The sequence below is a fragment of the Chlorocebus sabaeus genome, chromosome 9 (genome assembly GCF_047675955.1).
Source record: "Chlorocebus sabaeus isolate Y175 chromosome 9, mChlSab1.0.hap1, whole genome shotgun sequence".
NCBI lineage: Eukaryota > Metazoa > Chordata > Mammalia > Primates > Cercopithecidae > Chlorocebus > Chlorocebus sabaeus.
Window position 1 is genome coordinate 102,983,467 of NC_132912.1, and position 18,734 is coordinate 103,002,200.

The 18,734-nt window shown below is 43.2% G+C and overlaps 1 protein-coding gene, 1 non-coding gene and 1 pseudogene across 8 annotated transcripts in view; 2 read left to right on the plus strand and 1 right to left on the minus strand.

The window, feature by feature from the left end:
- CWF19L1 (CWF19 like cell cycle control factor 1) overlaps positions 1 to 10,968 on the minus strand; it is a 33,932-nt gene extending 22,964 nt beyond the window's left edge. For 2 of the 7 annotated variants that reach the window (XM_073019254.1, XM_007963833.3), the window contains exons 1-4: positions 10,849 to 10,966; positions 5,253 to 5,337; positions 4,251 to 4,329; positions 3,512 to 3,613 (exon numbers count right to left, since the gene is read on the minus strand). In XM_073019254.1, coding sequence (XP_072875355.1) covers positions 3,512 to 3,613; positions 4,251 to 4,329; positions 5,253 to 5,337; positions 10,849 to 10,871 — 289 coding nt within the window. In that variant the 5' untranslated portion in view covers positions 10,872 to 10,966. Of the gene's footprint in view, positions 1 to 3,511; positions 3,616 to 4,250; positions 4,330 to 5,252; positions 5,338 to 10,008; positions 10,180 to 10,848 lie in introns of those variants that run through there. The other 5 variants (XM_073019255.1, XM_073019253.1, XM_073019259.1 and 2 more) reach the window with 5 other exon arrangements.
- LOC119628148 (U6 spliceosomal RNA) lies at positions 1,867 to 1,973 on the plus strand. Its single transcript, XR_005244461.1, has one exon. It is a non-coding gene; the product is annotated as a U6 spliceosomal RNA (small nuclear RNA).
- Positions 10,969 to 12,554: 1,586 nt separating the features above from the next.
- On the plus strand, positions 12,555 to 13,719 carry LOC103216384 (small ribosomal subunit protein uS5 pseudogene; annotated as a pseudogene).
- The last annotated feature ends 5,015 nt before the right edge of the window (positions 13,720 to 18,734 follow it).

Sequence of the window (18,734 nt, forward strand, 5' to 3'; positions counted from 1 at the left end):
CAATAGGGGGATGAATCTCCCATGATTCTCCTATGTCCCTGCCATTTTACATATCTAAAGTGTAAACTCTCCAGCAACTCCCTTCTGGCTGCTAGGCATCAATGGTGAATGGCTATAACAATATTCCTGCTCAGTAAATACAAACAGCCCTACATGGAGGCTGCTGAGCCCACGGGCCAGTATGTTTACACCCAGGTGCCTTACAAATATTACTAGAAAAAGCTAGGAAGAGAAGATTAGGAAAAAGGCTTTCTGCCTTCTAGAGAAGACTCTACATGGACTTAAATGCAGACATCAGGAGACAGGAAAAGGCAATGAGAAGAAAAATACAGTTCTAAGGAAGCTACAGTCTAGAAAAGATGCACACGATGAAATCTCGTCTCTACTAAAATACAAAAAGTTAGCCAGGCATGGCAGCGTGTGCCCATAGTCCCAGCTTGGGAGCAGGCAGCAACTTCCAAGTGAAGTAAAACATTTGGAAAGAGCAAGTGTTTAGGAAAAATTAAAGACTCTACTCTCTTCTAGGGTTGTTCCTGGCTTGTGGCCTTGTTTCTATTCCCTCCTGTTGCCTTCAAGACCTTGCTCCATCAATTTTCACCTCCCTTTCATCTACTGAGTCTACACAGCTGGCACTTTCTGTTCAGAAAAAAGCATGCTCAATCATCCCCATCCAAAATGAACACACATACTAAGAAACTTCCTCGTCTTCAGTTTTGAACTTCTAAAGAGCAGTCCATGCTAAGTGTTTTACCTGCTTTTTTTTTTTTTTTTGGTTTCTGTTTTTCAGATGGAGTTTTGCTCTGTCGCCAGGTTGGAGTGCAGTGGTGTGATCTTGGCTCACTGCAACCTCCACCTCCGCCTCCCGGGTTCAAGTGATTCTCTTGCCTCAGCCTCCCGAGTAGCTGGGACTCCAGGTGCCCGCCACCATGCCCAGTTAATTTTTGCATTTTTAGTAGAGATGGGGTTTCATCATGTTGGCCAGGATGGTCTCAATCTCTTGACCTCGTGATCTGCCCGCCTCAGCCCCCCAAAGTGCTAGGATTACAGGCGTGAGCCACTGCGCCCAGCCTACTTTATTAGTTCCTTAAGCCCCTGCAATCAGTTTCCCTCTTCCATCACTCTCTTAAAGGTCACCCTATATCTGCCAATGTTCTCCTGAAACTATGTTATCTTCACTTAGATTCCTTGAAGTTGACAATATCTTCACCTCTCAAACAGTCCTCTAAGCAGTTTTATGTCTTTTTTCCTACCCCCAAGATGAAGATATACCATTCCCACCCACCAAGGATCTACCTGCTTCCCTTATGACTGTATTTCTTCCTTGATTTCGAGACCAGCCTGACCAACATGGTGAAACCCTGTCTCTACTAAAAAACACAGAATTAGCCGGCCATGGTGGCACACACCTGTAACCCCAGCTACTGAGGAGGTTGAGGCAGAAGAATCGCTTGAATCCAGGAGGCAGAGGTTGCAGTGAGCCGAGACTACGCCATTGCAATCCAACCTGGGCAACAAGAGCGAAACTCCACCTCAAAAAAAATAATAATAATAATTCTCACTTCCAACTATATGTTGGATGTCTTACCAGTACTTCAAGCTCACTATCACATGTTCACTACCAAGCTCTTTGCTTGATCCTCCTACTGGATCCAAAAAACCTATTTCACAGAAGTAACCCAAGTACCTCAGCTGCTCTTTACACTCCTGACACTAAATTCATATAGTAAAATGGCTGCCAAATATCTATAGTAATGCCCTTAATCCAAATCTACAGACTATACCAAGAACTGCGTAAGTCAGACCCATGTTAAAATATACAACAGAATTTCAAAATGTGTATCTGACATGTGTAGTTAAAAAGAAACAGTGCTCACTTCAGCAGCATATATACTAAAACTGGAAAGATAAAGATAATATTAGCACGGCACCTGCACAAGGATGACATGCAAATTCATGAAGAGTTCCATATTAAAACAACAAAACAAATAAAGTCCTTCCTTCAATTTTTGCTTAAAGAAGTCTCATAGGATTAGAACAAAATAAGACTGGTAATAGGAGGGCCACAGCCAAACAGAGACTAAAGATGAACTATGATGGGGAAGGAGAGACAAGACATTTACAGCAAAGGAAATGAAGAAGCTTTCTAGAGAAATAAGACCAACAAAAAGGAAATGTGAAGAACAGTAGAGTCAATTAAAAAAAAAAAAAAAAGCCAGGCACAGTGGCTCATGCCTGTAATCCCAACACTTTGGGAGGCTGAAGCGGGCAGATCACAAGGTCAGGAGATCGAGACCATCCTGGCCAACATGCTGAAATCCCGTCTCTACTAAAAACACAAAAATTAGCTGGGTGTGGTAGCACGTGCCTATAATCCCAGCTACTCAGGAGGCTGAGGCAGGAGAATCACTTGAATCAGGGAGTCGGAGGTTGCAGTGAGCTGAGATCACGCCACTGCACTCCAGCCTGAGCAACAAAGCGAGACACTATCTCAAAAAAAAAAAAAGAAAAGAAGGAGTTGAATGATCTAAGAGGCAGCAGACTGTCAGCAGGTGGGGGGAAAACAAAAGCAAAATTTGACAGTGCTTTTGAAAATGGCCAGACATTGAAAGAGCCACTAAAAGCAATACAGAGGACTGTGGAGGAAACAACTTTAAGCTGGAACTGAAGAGTGTACCTGGAACCAGAAAAAGGAGAGTAAAAAAAAGTTAAAAATCTCCAAAGAACAGTACTAAAAATGTGAGTTGCCAAAACCTTAGAGTGAAACCTAGAGCAATAAATAGTTGGGAGGCTAATTAACAAGTAAGCTGTATATATCCAGCAAGATTGTATGGTAAGGCCACATACATGAAATTTCCTTTGTGTGAACATAATTTATACCTTAAGTATCCCATATACTGTAGACAAGGAGTTTATCCCTCTAGTTGGCTAAACAAGTGTGTACTGGGTTGTGGCAACATAACGAGATTGGGGCTAAGTGGTAGAAATAATAAAGGAAAAATGCCACTGTTCTAAGGGCATTGTCCTAAAGGTACAGCAGCACATATACAGACTTTGGGGAAAAACCCTCCAAATCCCATTATCTCAGGCTGTAATCACTGAAAAATCTAGCCAAAAATTTCCTGGGACACTAATTCCTGAGAACACTGTATTATGTTCATTACAAATACAACCAATATCGGCCAGGCACGGTGGCTCACGCCTCTAATCTCAGCACTTTGGGAGGCCGAGGCAGGCGGATCACGAGGTCAGGAGATCAAGATGATCCTGGCTAACATGGTGAAACCCCATCTCTACTAAAACTATAAAAAATCAGCCAGGTATGGTGGCACACGCCTGTAATCCAAGCTACTCAGGAGGCTGAGGCAGGAGAATCACTTGAACCTGGGAGGCAGAGGTTACAGTGAGCCAAGATCGCGCCACTGCACTCAGGCCTGGGTGACAGAGCAAGACTCCGTCTCAAAAAAAAAAAAAAAAACACACACACACACAAATATAACAAGTATCAGCTTACCCAGATAAGTAATGTTTTCAGCTAATTCACATCCATCAGCATCCTGGAAATATTTTACTGTTTCCTGGTTATTAGCACCAAGCACATATGTCTGAATAGAAGCTAGTGAGGGAAACAGACGTGACACCATATAGTTACCAGATCTGCTTTAGAACTTGAGATATGCCTCTCTACAGAAAAAATATTTACAGCAAAAGTAAACATGCATTCACATTCCCCATGTTTAGCAATCCTAAATGTGGAACTGCTATCCACTAAGGATATACTACACCCAACCTTATAGCTTGACTATTTTCTGTTTTGTTTTGTTTTCTGAGACAGAGCCTTGCTCTGTCACCCAGGCTGAAGTGCAGTGGCACGATCTCGGCTCACTGCAATCTCCGCCTCCTGGTTCAAGCGATTCTTCTGCCTCAGTCTCCCGAGAAGCTGGGATTACAGACATGCGCCACCATGCCCTGCTAATTTTTGTATTTTTAGTAGACACAGGGTTTCACCATGTTGGCCAGGCTGGTCTCGAACTCCTGACCTCAGGTGATCCGCCTGCCTCAGCCACCCAAAGTGCAGGGATTACAGGCATGAGCCACCGCACCGGGATAGTCTCAATAATGAAAAACAACTTAAATTCTTAAATACTGAAAATTATTCTTAAATTCTTAAATAATGAAAAACAACTCAGCAAGAACTGTGGCCCTTGAAATTTTATTAGAAATCGTATGTTAAATAAAAATAATTTCTATACCTTTCTTGATGCCAGTCTTATACTCCTCCCATTCAGCATCTGGGGTGGAGCCAAAGAAATTTCCTACACACAACAGCAGCTAAAATGAGTTTTTTAAACAGATATATGAGATTTTAAAATATCAAGCAGTACATAATTGATAGTAATATTTAACTAGTTATTCAATAGTTTCAAATCAGTTTATTCTTAATCAATTTGCAGATTTCAATATACAATTCTTTAGCAGCAACTGTTAAGTTACTGATTCTATGAATTATTAAGTTTTGGCTTTTGGCTGTCAAATTCATGTTAGAGTCAAGGAACTAAACTTTTAAAAGAAGTTAGAATTCAAGGACTCCTCAAATTCCCAGTCCCACTCTGCCACTCATGGCTCTCTCCACATATCTTTCCCTGGAATATACAGTCATATAGAAATAGATCTCTAAAGATCCCCATGTGAAACAAACAAACAAAAAAAACTTAAAATATTAGAAACTCTGAGAAATACAGGGCATAAAAAACACATTTCCCGACTGTTGTCTTTACTCAACCTTTAACCCAATGAACAAATTATCCTCATACCTGGAATACTCTCTTCTGTACTCTTAAGAGTTTACAGTTTAGTTGGCAACCATACACAACATTCATATAGAGCTTTTAAGCCTGCGATGCACTGGTATATATGTTACCTGACTTAATCCTCACCACATTCATGAAATAGATCTGTGCTTCCCAAACCCAGCGGTCAGAATCACTTAGGGAAGTGTTGCTAGTCTGTTTTCAGTTTTTTGTACAGTGATAAAGTAACAAGATTCAAAGTCAAAAAATATAAAGATCAATAGTAAATAGTAAATAGGTCTCCCTCCCCTAACCACTCAGTAGCTACTAAGTTCCTATGCTCATGAAGGGAACTCAATTTAACAAAAATGGTACGTGTTCAATCAAGACCTAAAGGAGTGCAAACTTTATTTTTACGTGTGACTACAAAGGTAAAATTAAATTCAGTAAAAACAAACATCTTACATCAAAGTTTCCACTTTTCTTCTGAATTGCCCGAACTCTATTGAACAAAATATCAAACTTTCCTTCAACATCTCCACAAGCCAAGCTGCAAACAAAGAGATAAACATTATAGCAATTCAGGAAACAAATGGGCCTGCCAGGTTTGGTATATACTAGCCTTTTGGATTAGAAAGATACATGATTTAGTCTCTCTGCAGTTACCTTGCAAGGTTCAGAGCACGTAAACCACTGGGCAGATCCACTGAGGGTCTCACCAACACCTCCCACTCGCCATATCTAAAATTTAGCTTATCATTTACTCCACAATTGAGCCAGCTTCTTCTCCTCATTCCTAAGTTTTGTGGACATGTCTATGGCTGACACGGTCAACAAGAGTCAAAAATACCCCATCCAGTCACCAAGTCCCATCAATCCCTTTTTCCAGACATCTCACATTCATTCTATCCTTTTTATTTTGACTCCTCCTATCTTAGTACAGGGCTTCAGTCATTCATTTGATAAACAGGCTCTGGACAGCTACAATATGCTAAGTACAATATGCCAAGTATACTATGAACATGTTAGCAGTACAAGGTGGAGGAAGACTCAGTTTTCAAGCCTCAAAGAGTTTATAATCAGGGAAAGGAAAACACTCTAATCGTTATAAATCTGTAAGAAAAGGGCTACAACAGGAGGTATATGTGAAGTGTTATGGGGCAGGAAGTAGAAAATGGCAAGAGCTGACATCGGTAAGGTAAACTGGCCCTAGGTTGTGAAGGGACTTTTACTATCATCTCATTTCTGAGTTTTTCTAATTCTGATTTATATGGTTTTTCCATGGCTTATATCGTTTTCTTAATGTCTTTTAATTCATCTTGAAATATTAAAATTTAACTGTTTTGTGAGTGTGTCTTTCTGGCATGCTTTTATTGTCCACCTCGCCAAAGTTTTTTTCTTTTTTTTTTTTGAGACAGGGTCTCACTCTGTCACCCAGGCTAAAGGGCAGTGGCACGACCTTGGCTCACTGCAACCTCCACTCCACTCCACCCCACCCTACCCCCTTCTTATGGCAGAGGAAGAATCAGAGAAAAATACAATGAATCTAGTGTTAGACTCAAAGTAGAGAATACACTTATGTTTCCTCTAATGCCTTCTTTTCTTCCTATCCATCCTACATAAAGTTGTCAGCTTAATGTCCTTTCCTCAAAACATTAAGAGGTTCCCCACTGCCTACAGAACCACAGCTTTCCACAGGCCTTGACCTGTCGTCTTTCTAGTGCTTTCTACAAGTTTTCTTAACTCAAACCTTACTTACTGGCAATTTGATTACTCTCTGCCTCTGTCATTCCCTAGGGTAGTTCCACCCTACCCATCCTGAATCTAAGCTTTTCCCATCCTTCAAGGTTTAGCACATTTCTGAAGCCTTCCTGGCTGGCTCAGAAGTCATCCCCTTCTCAAAACCTCAGAAAACCATATTACAGCATTTCAGAGCAAGCTCTGTCATAAACTAATAGGACTTTTATTTATATTTTGAGCGCCACCTCCTCTAGGAAGCCTTCTAGTACCTATCAGTTACCAATTTTTAGTGTTCCCATAGGATCCTGCATTTCTTCCATCACAGCAGTTGTCACATGGAATTATCATTGTTTCTGGGTGATCCACTGTCCAGTTTATACATCATGAGGTGCCTCATCTCCTCATCTGGGCCCTTTTCCAGTGTTCTCTATCCCACTGAATAAAAATAGAAATCTATGACCCAACAGGGCCAACTCCTTTTCACTTACAATTAAACCATCACAAGCCTTGTTGATTTTACTTCCTTAATAAACTTTAAGCCCTAAACTTTTCCTCTGTCATCACTCCACCTAATCCCAACTGTTCTCTACTTTGGCTCTGATTTGTTCTCCACATTGCAGACAGAACTGCTTTCCAAAATGAAAATTTGATCATGCCAAGTCATTCTTAAGCATTTCAATAACCCTTTTAGGTTAAAGACAAAAATACAGTTATGTGCACCATAACAATGTTTCGGTCAACAAGGGACCACATATATGATGGTGGTCCCATAAGATTATAATGGAACTTAAAAATTCCTATCACCTAGTGATGTCTAGCCTTTTGTAACATCACAGTGCAATATATTACTCATTTGTTTGTGGTAATGCTGGTATAAACACCTACTGGGCTGGTGGTTATAAAAAGTGTAGCACATACAGTTAGTACAGTATACAATATTTGATAATGATAATAAACAACTATGTTACTCGTATATATATAATATTTAGTATGCTATTGCCAGGTAAGGTGGCTTACGCCTGTAATCCCAGCACTTTGGGAGGCCGAGGTGGGCGGATCACGAGGTCAGGAGATCGAGACCATCCTGGTTAACACGGTGAAACCCTGTCTCTACTAAAAATACAAAAAATTAGCCGGGTGTGGTGGCTGGTGCCTGTAGTCCCAGCTACTCAGGAGGGAGGCGGGAGAATGGCGTGAACCTGGGAGGCAGAACTTGCAGTGAGCCGAGATTGCGCCACTGCACTCCAGTCTGGGCAACAGAGTGAGACTACGTCTCAAAAAAAAAAAAAAAAAAATTTAGTATGGTATGCTCTTTACTGTTATTTTGCAGAGTATACTCCTACGTGTTAAAAAAAAAAAAAAAAAAAAGTTAACTGTAAAAAGCCTCAGGCAGGTCCTTCAGGAAGCATTCCACAGGGCACTGTTATCATAAGAGATGACAGCTTCATGCATGTTATTACTACTGAAGCCTTTCCAGTGGGACAAGATATGGAGGTGAACAGCAGTGATACTGATGATCCTGACCCTGTGTAGGCCTAGACTCATGTGTGTTTGTGTGTGTCTTAGTTTGCAACAAAAAAAGTTTAAAGCTAGGCACAGTGGCTCATGTCTGTAATCCCAGCACTTTGGGAGGCTGAGGCAGGAGGATAACTTGAGCCCAGGAGTTCAAGACCAGCCTGGGTAACACAGCAAAACCCCCTCTCTACAAAAAATACAGAAATTAGCTAGGTGTAGTGGCTTGTGCCTGTAGTCCCAGCTACTCAGGAGGCTGAGGTGGGAGAATCACTTGAGCCCAGGAGGTTGAGGTTGCAGTGAGCCGTGACTGCACAATTGCACTCCAGGCTGGGCGACAGTGAGACCTTGTCTCCAAAAAAAAAAAAAAGTTTAAAGGGTAAAAAGAAAAAATAATAATAGAAAGAAGCTTGTAGAATAAGGATATAAAGAAAATATTATATATACACAAAGCTGTACAATGTGTTTTGCATCTTAGCTGTGTTATAACACGTCAAAAAGTTTTAAAAAACTTAAAGTTTATAAAGTAAAAGTTACAGTAAACTAAAGTTTATTGTTGAAAACAAATAATGTTTCTATAAATTTAATATAGGTGAAGTGTACAGTATTCATAAAGTCTACAATAGTGTAAAGTAATACATTCACTCACCTCTTACTAACTCAGAGAAACGTTCAGTTCTGCAAATTTCATTCATGATGAGTGTCCTACACGAGTATACCCTTTTTTTTTTTTTCTGTATATGGTATTTTCTTTTTTTCTTTTGAGACAGAGTCTCACTCTGTGGCCCAGGCTGGAGTGCAGTGGCACGATCTCGGCTCACTGCAACCTCCACCTCCCAGGCTCAAGCCATTCTCCTGGCTCAACCTCTTGAGTAGCTGGGATTACAGGCGCCCGCCACCATGCCCGGCTAATTTTTGTATGTTTAGTAGATACAGGGTTTCACCATGCTGGCCAGGCTGGTCTTAAACTTCTGACCTCAGGTGATCCACCCACCTCGGCCTCCCAAAGCGTTGGGATTACAGGCGAAAGCCAACACACCCGGACAGGTATTTTCACTCTACCCTTTCTATATTTAAATACAAAAATATTTACCGTTGTGTTACAATTGCCTACAGTATTCAGTACAGTAACATGATGTACAACTTTGTAGCCTAGGAGCAACAGGCTATATACCATTTAGCCTAGGTGTATAGGAAGCCATACCATCTAGGTCTCTGTAAGTACACCAAAGAAGTTCGCACAATGACGAAATCACCTAACAACTCATTTCTCCGAACATAACCCTGCTGTTAAGCAATGGATTACTCTCAGGCTCAATCCTAACTTTCTCGGGAAGCCTTCTTGACTCCTACCATTAAGCCAAACACGCCTCTTATGCACTCTCCCACAACCATGAATCTTTTCTTCCCAAAATTTACCACTATTGCTTTTTTTTTTTTTTTTTTTTTTTTTTTTTTGAGACAAGGTTTCAAACTGTCACCCAGCCTGGAGAGCAGCAGCATGATCACAGCTCACTGCAGTCTCGACCTCCCCAGGCTCAGGTGGTCCTCCTGCTTCAGCCTCCCAATTAGCTGGGACCACTACGCCCAGCTAATTTTTTTTTTCTGTATTTTTTTGTAGAGACTGGGCCTTGCTATACTGCCCAGGCTGGTCTTGAATTCCTCGACTCAAGCGATCCTCCTGCCTCGGCCTCCCGAGTCACTGGGCTTACAGGCGTGAGCCGCTGCACCTGGCCCTATCACTATGGTAACTTCACATTTATCTGAATTCCCCCTTTTTTTTTTTTAGACTGAGTCTCGCTCTGTTACCCAGGCTGGAGTGCAGCAGTGCAATGTCGGCTCACTGTGCAACCTCAGCCTCTGGGTTCAAGCGATTCTCCTGCCTCAGCCTCCTGAGCAGCTGGGATTACAGGCACGCGCCACCATGCCTGGCTAATTTTTTGTGTGTATTAGAACAGACAGGGCTCACCACGTTGGCCAGGCTGGTCTCGAACTCCTGACCTCAAGTGATCCGGCCACCTCAGCCTCCCAAAGTGCTAGGATTACAGGCGTAAGCCACCGCATCCGGCCATTATTTGTTTTGTTTTTTTGTTTGTTTGGTTTGGTTTTTCTTTTGTTTGTTTTGAGATGGAGTATCTTCTGTCGCCCAGGTTGGAGTGCAGTGGCGCGACCTCGGCTCACTACAACCTCCGCCTCCCGGGTTCAAGCGACTCTCCTGCCTCAGCCACCGCGTCCGGCCCATTATCTGGATTCTTTAGTGCCTGTCCCTCTAGACTATAGGCTTCGTTAAAGCAGAAACTCGATCTGTTGCAACACCTACCACAGCGTCCAGCACACCTGCAATTCTTCAATAAATACTTGCTGAATGAAGCCACCACCCGCGCCCCTCCTCCCCGCAAAAAGAAGTGCGCCAGGGAAGCGTCCCTATCTACTCTGTCCACCACTGCCCAGGGCCCATCAGTGGGCCCAACGGCTAAGAGTATTTGGTGACTAAATATATAGGGACAGGAGAAACGAAGGGGAAAGGATGTGTCAGAGGCCAAGACTGCCCCCTAAGATGAAGGAGGCCTAACTCTGGGAGGTTCCGCCTCTCCCAACGAGCGTCGCCAAGAAAAAACCCTTCAGAAGCGAAAAAAGCCAGGAAAAGACGCCAGCCCAGGCCAGGAAAAGACATCACCTAAGCTCCCCAGTAGCCCCGTGTCTCTGCGCCTTTTCCTTCTCCCTTCCTGTCACGGGAAAGACTCCCGCCCGTGTCGACACCTACACACACGAGACAGAAAGAGAGAGGCTTCCATTCACGGTCACTCACAGGCGCAGCGGTTTCTGTGCCATCTGTCCGAATAGTATGAGTTGTGACCGCCACCTAATATTGGGAATGCGAATCTGCGCTCCTCGGAAAAATGTGACCGCGCAACAATCAGACGTCAGCGCCCTGCAGCCAGTAACGGTTCACCTACTTACGGAGACCGCCGAGGGACAGAAGCCTCTCTCAGGTGGTTGCGCCTCAAGGAAGAATCAGGAGGAAAGGGGAGGAGTGAAGAGAGAAAGAGGAAGTGACCAAAAGAATTCCAATTACAATTTTAATTACATTTCAGAGCACTTGAAGCGAGTGAATGGCTAAGTACAGAGCAGAATGTCGGGTTCTAACCTAACCTAACCTAACCTAACCTAACCATATCGTTGTAGTGGGCAAGACAGACCCCCTCTATCAACGTTTTTTGTAAGTTTTTAACCTATCAAAAAGTTAAAAAGTTAAAAGGCGGGGCGGCTAATGCCTATAATCCCAGCACTTTGGGAGGCTGGGGCGGGCGGATTACTTGAGGTCAGGCGTTCAAGACCAGCCTGGGCAACATGGGGAAACTCTGTCTCTACTAAAAATACAAAAATTAGCCGGGCATGGTGGAGAATTGTCTGAACCTGGGAGGCGGAGGTCGCAGTGAGTCAAGATCGCGCCATTGCACTCCAGCCTGGACAAGAGCGAAACTCCGTCTCAAATTAAAAAAAAAAAAAAGTTAAAAGAATAATGGCTATTACCTTGATTCAGTAAGTCTCAGCATGTTGCCAAATTTGCTTGTGCTCCCTTTCTCCCAAAGTGCCCAAACCCTTCCATTCTCACTGGATCATTTGAAAGTAAAGTGCAGGCAGGCGCGGTGGCTCAAGCCTATAATCCCAGCGTTTTTGGGAGATTGAGACCATCCTGGCTAACACGGTGAAACCCCGTCTCTACTACAAATACAAAAGATTAGCCGGGCGGGGTGGCACGTGCCTGTAGTCCCAGCTACTAGGGAGGCTGAGGCAGGAGAATCGCTTGAACCCAGGAGGCGGAAGTTGCAGTGAGCCGAGATCACGCCACTTCACTCCAGCCTGGGAGACAGAGACTCCGTCTCAAAAATAAAATAAAGTGCAGACAACAGGAATACATCTGCATGCATCTCCTAAGATTAGGACATCCTCCTACATAACCATCATACTATTAATACAGCTACGAAAATTAACATTAATTATTCAATATTATCTAATATACATCCATATTTAAAGTTCTCCATTTGTCCCCCAAATTGATTTTATATTTGGGGCTTGTTTTGATTCAGATCCAATCAAGTTTCACACTTGCATTTGGTTCTGTCTCTAGTTTATTTTAATCTACAAAAGCCCTCCTACCTATTTGGTTTTAGTTTTTGTAGTACTGACATTTTTTAAGGGTTCAGGCCAAGTGGTAGGAAACAAGTGTGTAAGGAAATGGAAACAATAGAGAGATCCTGACGACTGAGGGGAAGGAAAGACTCATCAAGGACATCTAAATAATTCAAAATTAATTAAAACATAAGATTAAAGAAGAACTACAGGCCAGGCACAGTGGCTGATGCCTGTAATCCCAGCACTTTGGGAGGCTAAGGCGGGAGGTTCACTTGAGAACAGGAGTTCAAGGCCAACCTGGGCAACAGAGCGAGACCTCGTCTTTACTACAAATTTTGAAAGAGAAAAAAAAGTGCTTCTTCTCCGAGAAAACACCAAATGGTGGATGACGCCGGTGCAGCAGGGGAACCTGGAGGCCCTGGGATGGGGAACCGCGGTGGCTTCCGTAGAGGTTTCAGCAGTGGCATCCGGGGCCGGGGTCGCCGCCGTGGACGGGGCCAGGGCCGAGGCCGCGGAGCTTGCGGAGGCAAGGCCGAGGATAACGAGTGGATGCCGGTCACCAAGCTGGGCCGCTTGATCAAGGACATGAAGATCAAGTCCCTGGAGGAGATCTACCTCTTCTCTCTGCCCATTAAGGAATCAGAGATCATTGACTTTTTCTTGGGTGCCTCTCTCAAGGACGAGGTTTTGAATATTATGCCGGTGCAGAAGCAGACCCGTGCTGGCCAGCACACCAGGTTCAAGGCGTTTGTTGCTATCGGGGACTACAATGGCCATGTCGGCCTGGGTGTTAAGTGCTCCAAGGAGGTGGCCACCACCATCCGTGGGGTCATCATCCTGGCCAAACTCTCCATTGTCGCCGTGCGCAGAGGCTGGGGGCGGGCAACAAGATGGGCAAGCCCCACACCGGTGCCTTGCAAGGTGACAGGCCACTGCGGCTCTGTGCTGGTGTGCCTCATCCCTGCACCCAGGGACACTGGCATCCTCTCAGCGCCTGTGCCCAAGAAGCTGCTCATGATGGCTGGTATCGATGACTGCTACACCTCAGCCCAGGGCTGCACTGCCACCCTGGGCAACTTCGCCAAGGCCATGTTTGATGCCATCTCTAAGACCTACAGCTACCTGACCCCTGACCTCTGGAAGGAGACTGTATTTACCAAGTCACCCTATCAGGAATTCACTGACCACCTTGTCAAGACCCACACCAGAGTCTCCGTGCAGTGGACCCAGGCTCCAGCTGTGGCTACAACATAGGATTTTTATACAAGAAAAATAAAGTGAATGAAGCCTGAAAAAAATAAAAAGTTAGCTGGGCATGGTGGGTATGCCTATACTCCTAGCTACTCCAGAGGCTGAAGTTGGGGGATCACTTGAGTCCAGGAGATGGAGGCTTCAGTGAGCTATTACCTTGCCATTCCTCTCCAGTCTGGGTGACAGAGCAAACCCTGTCTCAAAAACCAAACAAAACTACAAAGTTCTGGCTTCTCCCACAGCCTGCAAGCCTTCTTTTTTGTTTCTTCCCTCATAAACACTGATGGCTCTGCTTTGCTGGCATGTAAGCATGCATTTTTTCCTAATCTTTGGATAATACAACACCGCCCAGGAGTGGCACTCAAGACTGAATCTTGAAGAAGAGTAGAAGTTTGCCAAACATGAGCAGGTAATAATTCCCAGAAAAGGATACAAAAGTAAGATATAAAAACTCATCCGTATTGAAAAATCAAAAGACTCCATGAAAGACTGTTAGAAATAATAAACGAATTCAGTAAAAGTTGCAGGATACCAAATCAACATGCAAAAATCAGTAGCATTTATATGCACCAACAGCAAACAAACTGAAAAAGAAATCAAGAAAGCAATCTCATTTACAATAGCTACCAAAGAATATAAACTACGTAGGAATCAATTTAACCAAAGAAGTGAAAGAGCTATAAAAGGAAAACTAAAAAACTGATGAAAGCAATTAAAGAGGACACACACACAAAAAGGAAACATATTCCATGCTTATGGATTAGAATAATTAGGTGGGAAGATCACAAGGTCAGGAGATCGAGACCATCCTGACTAACACGGTGAAACCCTGTCTCTACTAAAAATACAAAAAAAAAATTAGTCAGGCATGGTGGCGGGCGCCTGTAGTCCCAGCTACTCGGGAGGCTGAGGCAGGAGAATGGCGTGAAGCTGGGAGGCGGAGCTTGCAGTGAGCCGAGATCGCGCCGCTGCCCTCCAGCCTCCAGCCTGGGCAACAGAGGGAGAGTCCGTCTCAAAAAAGAAAAAAAAAAAAAAAAAAAAAAAAAAAAAAGACAACACTACCTAAAGCAATTTACAGATCAATCCAATCCCTATCAAAATACAAATGGCATTCTCTACAGCAAGGATCCCCAACCCCCGGGCTATGGAACAGTACCCATCTGTAGCCTGTTAGGAACCAGGATGCACAGCAGGAGGTGAGCGGTGGGCAAGTGAGAATAACCGCCTGAGCTACTTCCTATCAGATCAGTGGTGGTGCCAGATTCTTACAGAGGCTGGAACCCTGTTGTGAACTGCCCATGCGAGGGTTCTAGGGCGCTGAGCACCTTACAAGAATCTGATGCCTGATGATCTAAAGTGGAACAGTTTCATCCCCAAACTATCCTCCATCCCTACTTTCAGCTCTCTTTTTCTAATGTAAATGTCATGTACGATAGTTTGTTGTTTTGTTTTGTTTTTGTTTTTGTTTGAGACGGAGTCTAGCTCTGTCGCCCAGGCTGGAGTACAGTGGCGCTATCTCGGCTCACTGCAAGCTCCGCCTCCCGGCTTCGCGCCATTCTCCTGCCTCAGCCTCCAGAGGAGATGGGACTACAGGCACCCGCCACCACGCCCGGCTAATTTTGTTTTTGTATTTTTAGTGGAAACGGGGTTTCACCGTGTTAGCCAGGATGGTCTCGATCTTCTTGACCTCGTGATCTGCCCGCCTCGGCCTCCCAAAGTGCTGGGATTGCAGGCGTGAGTCACCGCGCCCGGCCACGATAGTGACATCAGAACTGTTTTGTAAAGCGAAGTGGGATAGATGTGGCACACACCAGCCACGGTTTCCACCGTCCCCAGAGCGTGGAGAGGCAGCGCCACTGCTCTCAAGGTTAATGACAACTCAGTAAAGCACTGCTCTTATTTTTTGCAGTCTTCAATTTGAGAAAGGCGAGAAATAATGTTTTCAATAAATATGGTTCATATCATTAAAAAAAAAAACATCCCCCCACGTCCATGGAAAAATTGTCTTCCACAAAAGCGGTCCCAGGTGCCAAAAAGGTTAGGGACTGCTGCTCCAAAGAAATAGAAATAGAAAAAAAATCCTAAAATCCATATGGAACCACAAGAGACCCCAAAGAGCCAAAGCAATCCTGAGCAAAAAGCACAAAGCTGAAGGCATGATGCTACCCAACCTAAAAATCTACTACAAAACTATAGTAACCCAATCAGTATGGTACTGACATAAAAATAGACACATAGACCAATGGAACAGAAGAGAAAACTCATATATAAATACATGCATTTACAACCAACTCATTTTAGTCAGTACCGAAAGTACAAAGGTGCCAAGAATATACAATGAGGAAAGGACAATCTCTTCAATAAATGATTCTTGAAGAACTGGATAGCCCTAAACTGAAGAATGAAACTCACCTCTGTCTGTCACCATATATAAAAATCACATCAAAATGGATTAAAGACTTAAATTAAGACCTCAAACTACGAAGCTACCAGAAGAAAACACTGGGGAAATGTTCCAAGACATTGATCTGGGCAAAAATTTTTTGTATACAACTTCAAAAGTACAGGCAACAAAAGCAAAAATAGACGAATAGGATTATATCAAACTAAAAAGCTCTGCACAGCAAAGGAAACAATCAACAAAGTGAAGCGACAACCCACAGAATGGAAGAAAATATTTGCAAACTATCCATCTGATAAGGGATTAATAACCAGAATAAATAAAACAAGGAGCTCAAACAACTCAATAGCAAAAAAACCCACAAATAATCCTATCTTAAAATGGGCAAAGCCATATGTGGTGGTGCTTGCCTGTAGTCCCAGCTACTCAGGAGGCTGAAGCAGGCGGTGTTTTTTTTTTTTGGGGGGGGGGGTGGGGGGGGAATGGAATCTCACTCTATCACCCAGGCTGGAGTGCAGTGGTGCAGTCTCAGCTCACTGCAACCTCCACCTCCGGGGTCCAAGTGATTCTCCTGCCTCAGCCTCCCAAGTAGCTGGGATTACAGTGCTCACCATCATGCCCGGCTAATTTTTTGTATTTTTAGTAGAGATAGGGTTTCACTATGTTGGCCAGGCTGGCCTTGAACTCCTGACCTCAGATGGTCCACCTACTCAGCCTCCCAAAGTGCTGGGATTACAGGCCTCAGTCACTATAGAGCCCAGCCCCAGGAAGACTGTTTGAGTCCAGTTTGATTCCAGCATGCACAACATAATGAGAACTCATGTCTTAAAAAAAGAAAAAAGGAGGCAGGGCAAAAGATCAAAATAGACATTTCTCAAGACATACAAATGACCAACAGCTATAAGAAAAAATGCTCAACATCACTAATCATCAGAGAAACGCAAATCAAAACCACAAGGTATCACCTCATCCCACTTAAAATTTCCTATCAAGAAGACAGGAATTCACAGATGCTGGCAAGGATGCAGAGAAAGAGGAACTCTTATACACAGTTGGTGGGAATGTAAATTAGCACAGCCACTATGGAAAATTGTATGGAGTTTCCTTCAAAAACTAAAAATAGAACTACAATATGATCCAGCAAATTCCACTATTGGGTATGTGTCCAAAAGAAAGGAAATCAATATTATCAAAGAGATATATGCACTCTTATGTTTATTGCAGCACTACTCACAATAGCTAAAATATGGAATCAACCTAAGTGCCCATCAGTGGAGGAATGGGTAAAGAAAATGTGGTATATATACACAATGGAATATTGTTCAGCCATAAAAGGAATGTAATTCTGTCATTCTCAGCAACATGGATGAAACTGGAGGTCATTGTGTTAACTGAACTAAGCCAAGCACAGAAAAGACAAATATTACATGTTCTCACTCACATATGGGAGCTAAAAAAGTGGATCTCATGGAGATGGAGGTAGATTGGTGGTTACCAGAGGCCAGGAAAGGTAGTGGGGATGTGAGGATGAAGAGTTTGATTAGTGGACACAACTACAGAAGAAATAAGACCTATGATAGATCAGAAGAGTGATTATAGCTAATGTTAATCTATTGTACATTTCAAAATAGGTAGAAGAGAATAATTCAAATAATGTTCCTAGCATAAAGACAAAATAAATATTAAGGTGATGGATAGCCCAATAACTCTGATTTAATATTTATACATTATATACATGTATTAAATTATCACATGTACTCTGAAAATACATACATTTATTACATATCAATATAAAAACCTCATCCATGAAATTCTGTATTATCTTTGCAACTTTCCTGTAAATCTCAATCTATTCTAAAAAAGTTTATGAAAACTCATCCATGGGAATTTAAGGTGGCTAAAGATAGCTGAACACAGTGTAACAGGAAATAAAAACTTTTAAAAAATAGATCAATATGGCCGGGCGCAGTGGCTCATGCCTGTAATCACAGCACTTTGGGAGGCCGAGGTGGGTGGATCATTTGAGGTCAGGAGTTCGAGACCAGCCTGGCCAACGTGGTGAAACCCCATCTCTACTGAAAATACAAAAATTAGCCTGGCGTGGTGGTGGGCACCTGTAATCTCAGCTACCTGGGAGGCTGAGGCAGGAGAATCGCTTGAACCTGGGAGACAGAGGTTGCAGTGAGCTGATATTGCACCAGTGCACTCCAGCCCGGGCAACAGAGCGAGACTTCATCTAAAAAAACAAAAAAAGATCAATACTTGCATGGAAAAGGAAAAGGGTTGGAAGGGGTAAGACTGATTCTATGTTGAGATGGTAGAGTTACAGTTTAATTCTTCTTTTTTTATTTTCTATAATGGGAGAAAATAATATACATATTACAACTTTTAAAAAGATGTTTAAATAGGGCCTTATGTTAGGCATGGTGGTTCATGCCTACAATCCCAGCACTCTGGCAGGCTGTGGTAAGAGAATCACTTGAGGCCAGTTCAAGACCAGCCTGGACAACATAGTGAGACTCCATCTGTATAAAAAATAATTAGCAAGGCATGGTGGAGCATGCTGGTAGTCCTAGCTATTCAGGAGGCTGAGGTGGGAGGATCAGTTGAGCCCAAGAGGTCAAGACTGTAGTGAGCTATTATCACACCACCACACGCCAGCCCGGGTGACAATAGAGACCCTGTCTATAAACAAACGAAAAAACATAAGGGACTTATATGTGTAATGAAAGTCTAGTTTTTTCAAACAGGCCATGATACGTCACTATAGGGTTCTAAGCAGGAGTAATAGGGCCAGTTTATATTTTTAAGACTGCTCTGGCAGCAGTGTGGAGGGTGGTATGGAGGGACAGTTAAGATGAGAAGAGCCCACAGCAACAGTCCAGAAGAACAGAGGATAAATGATG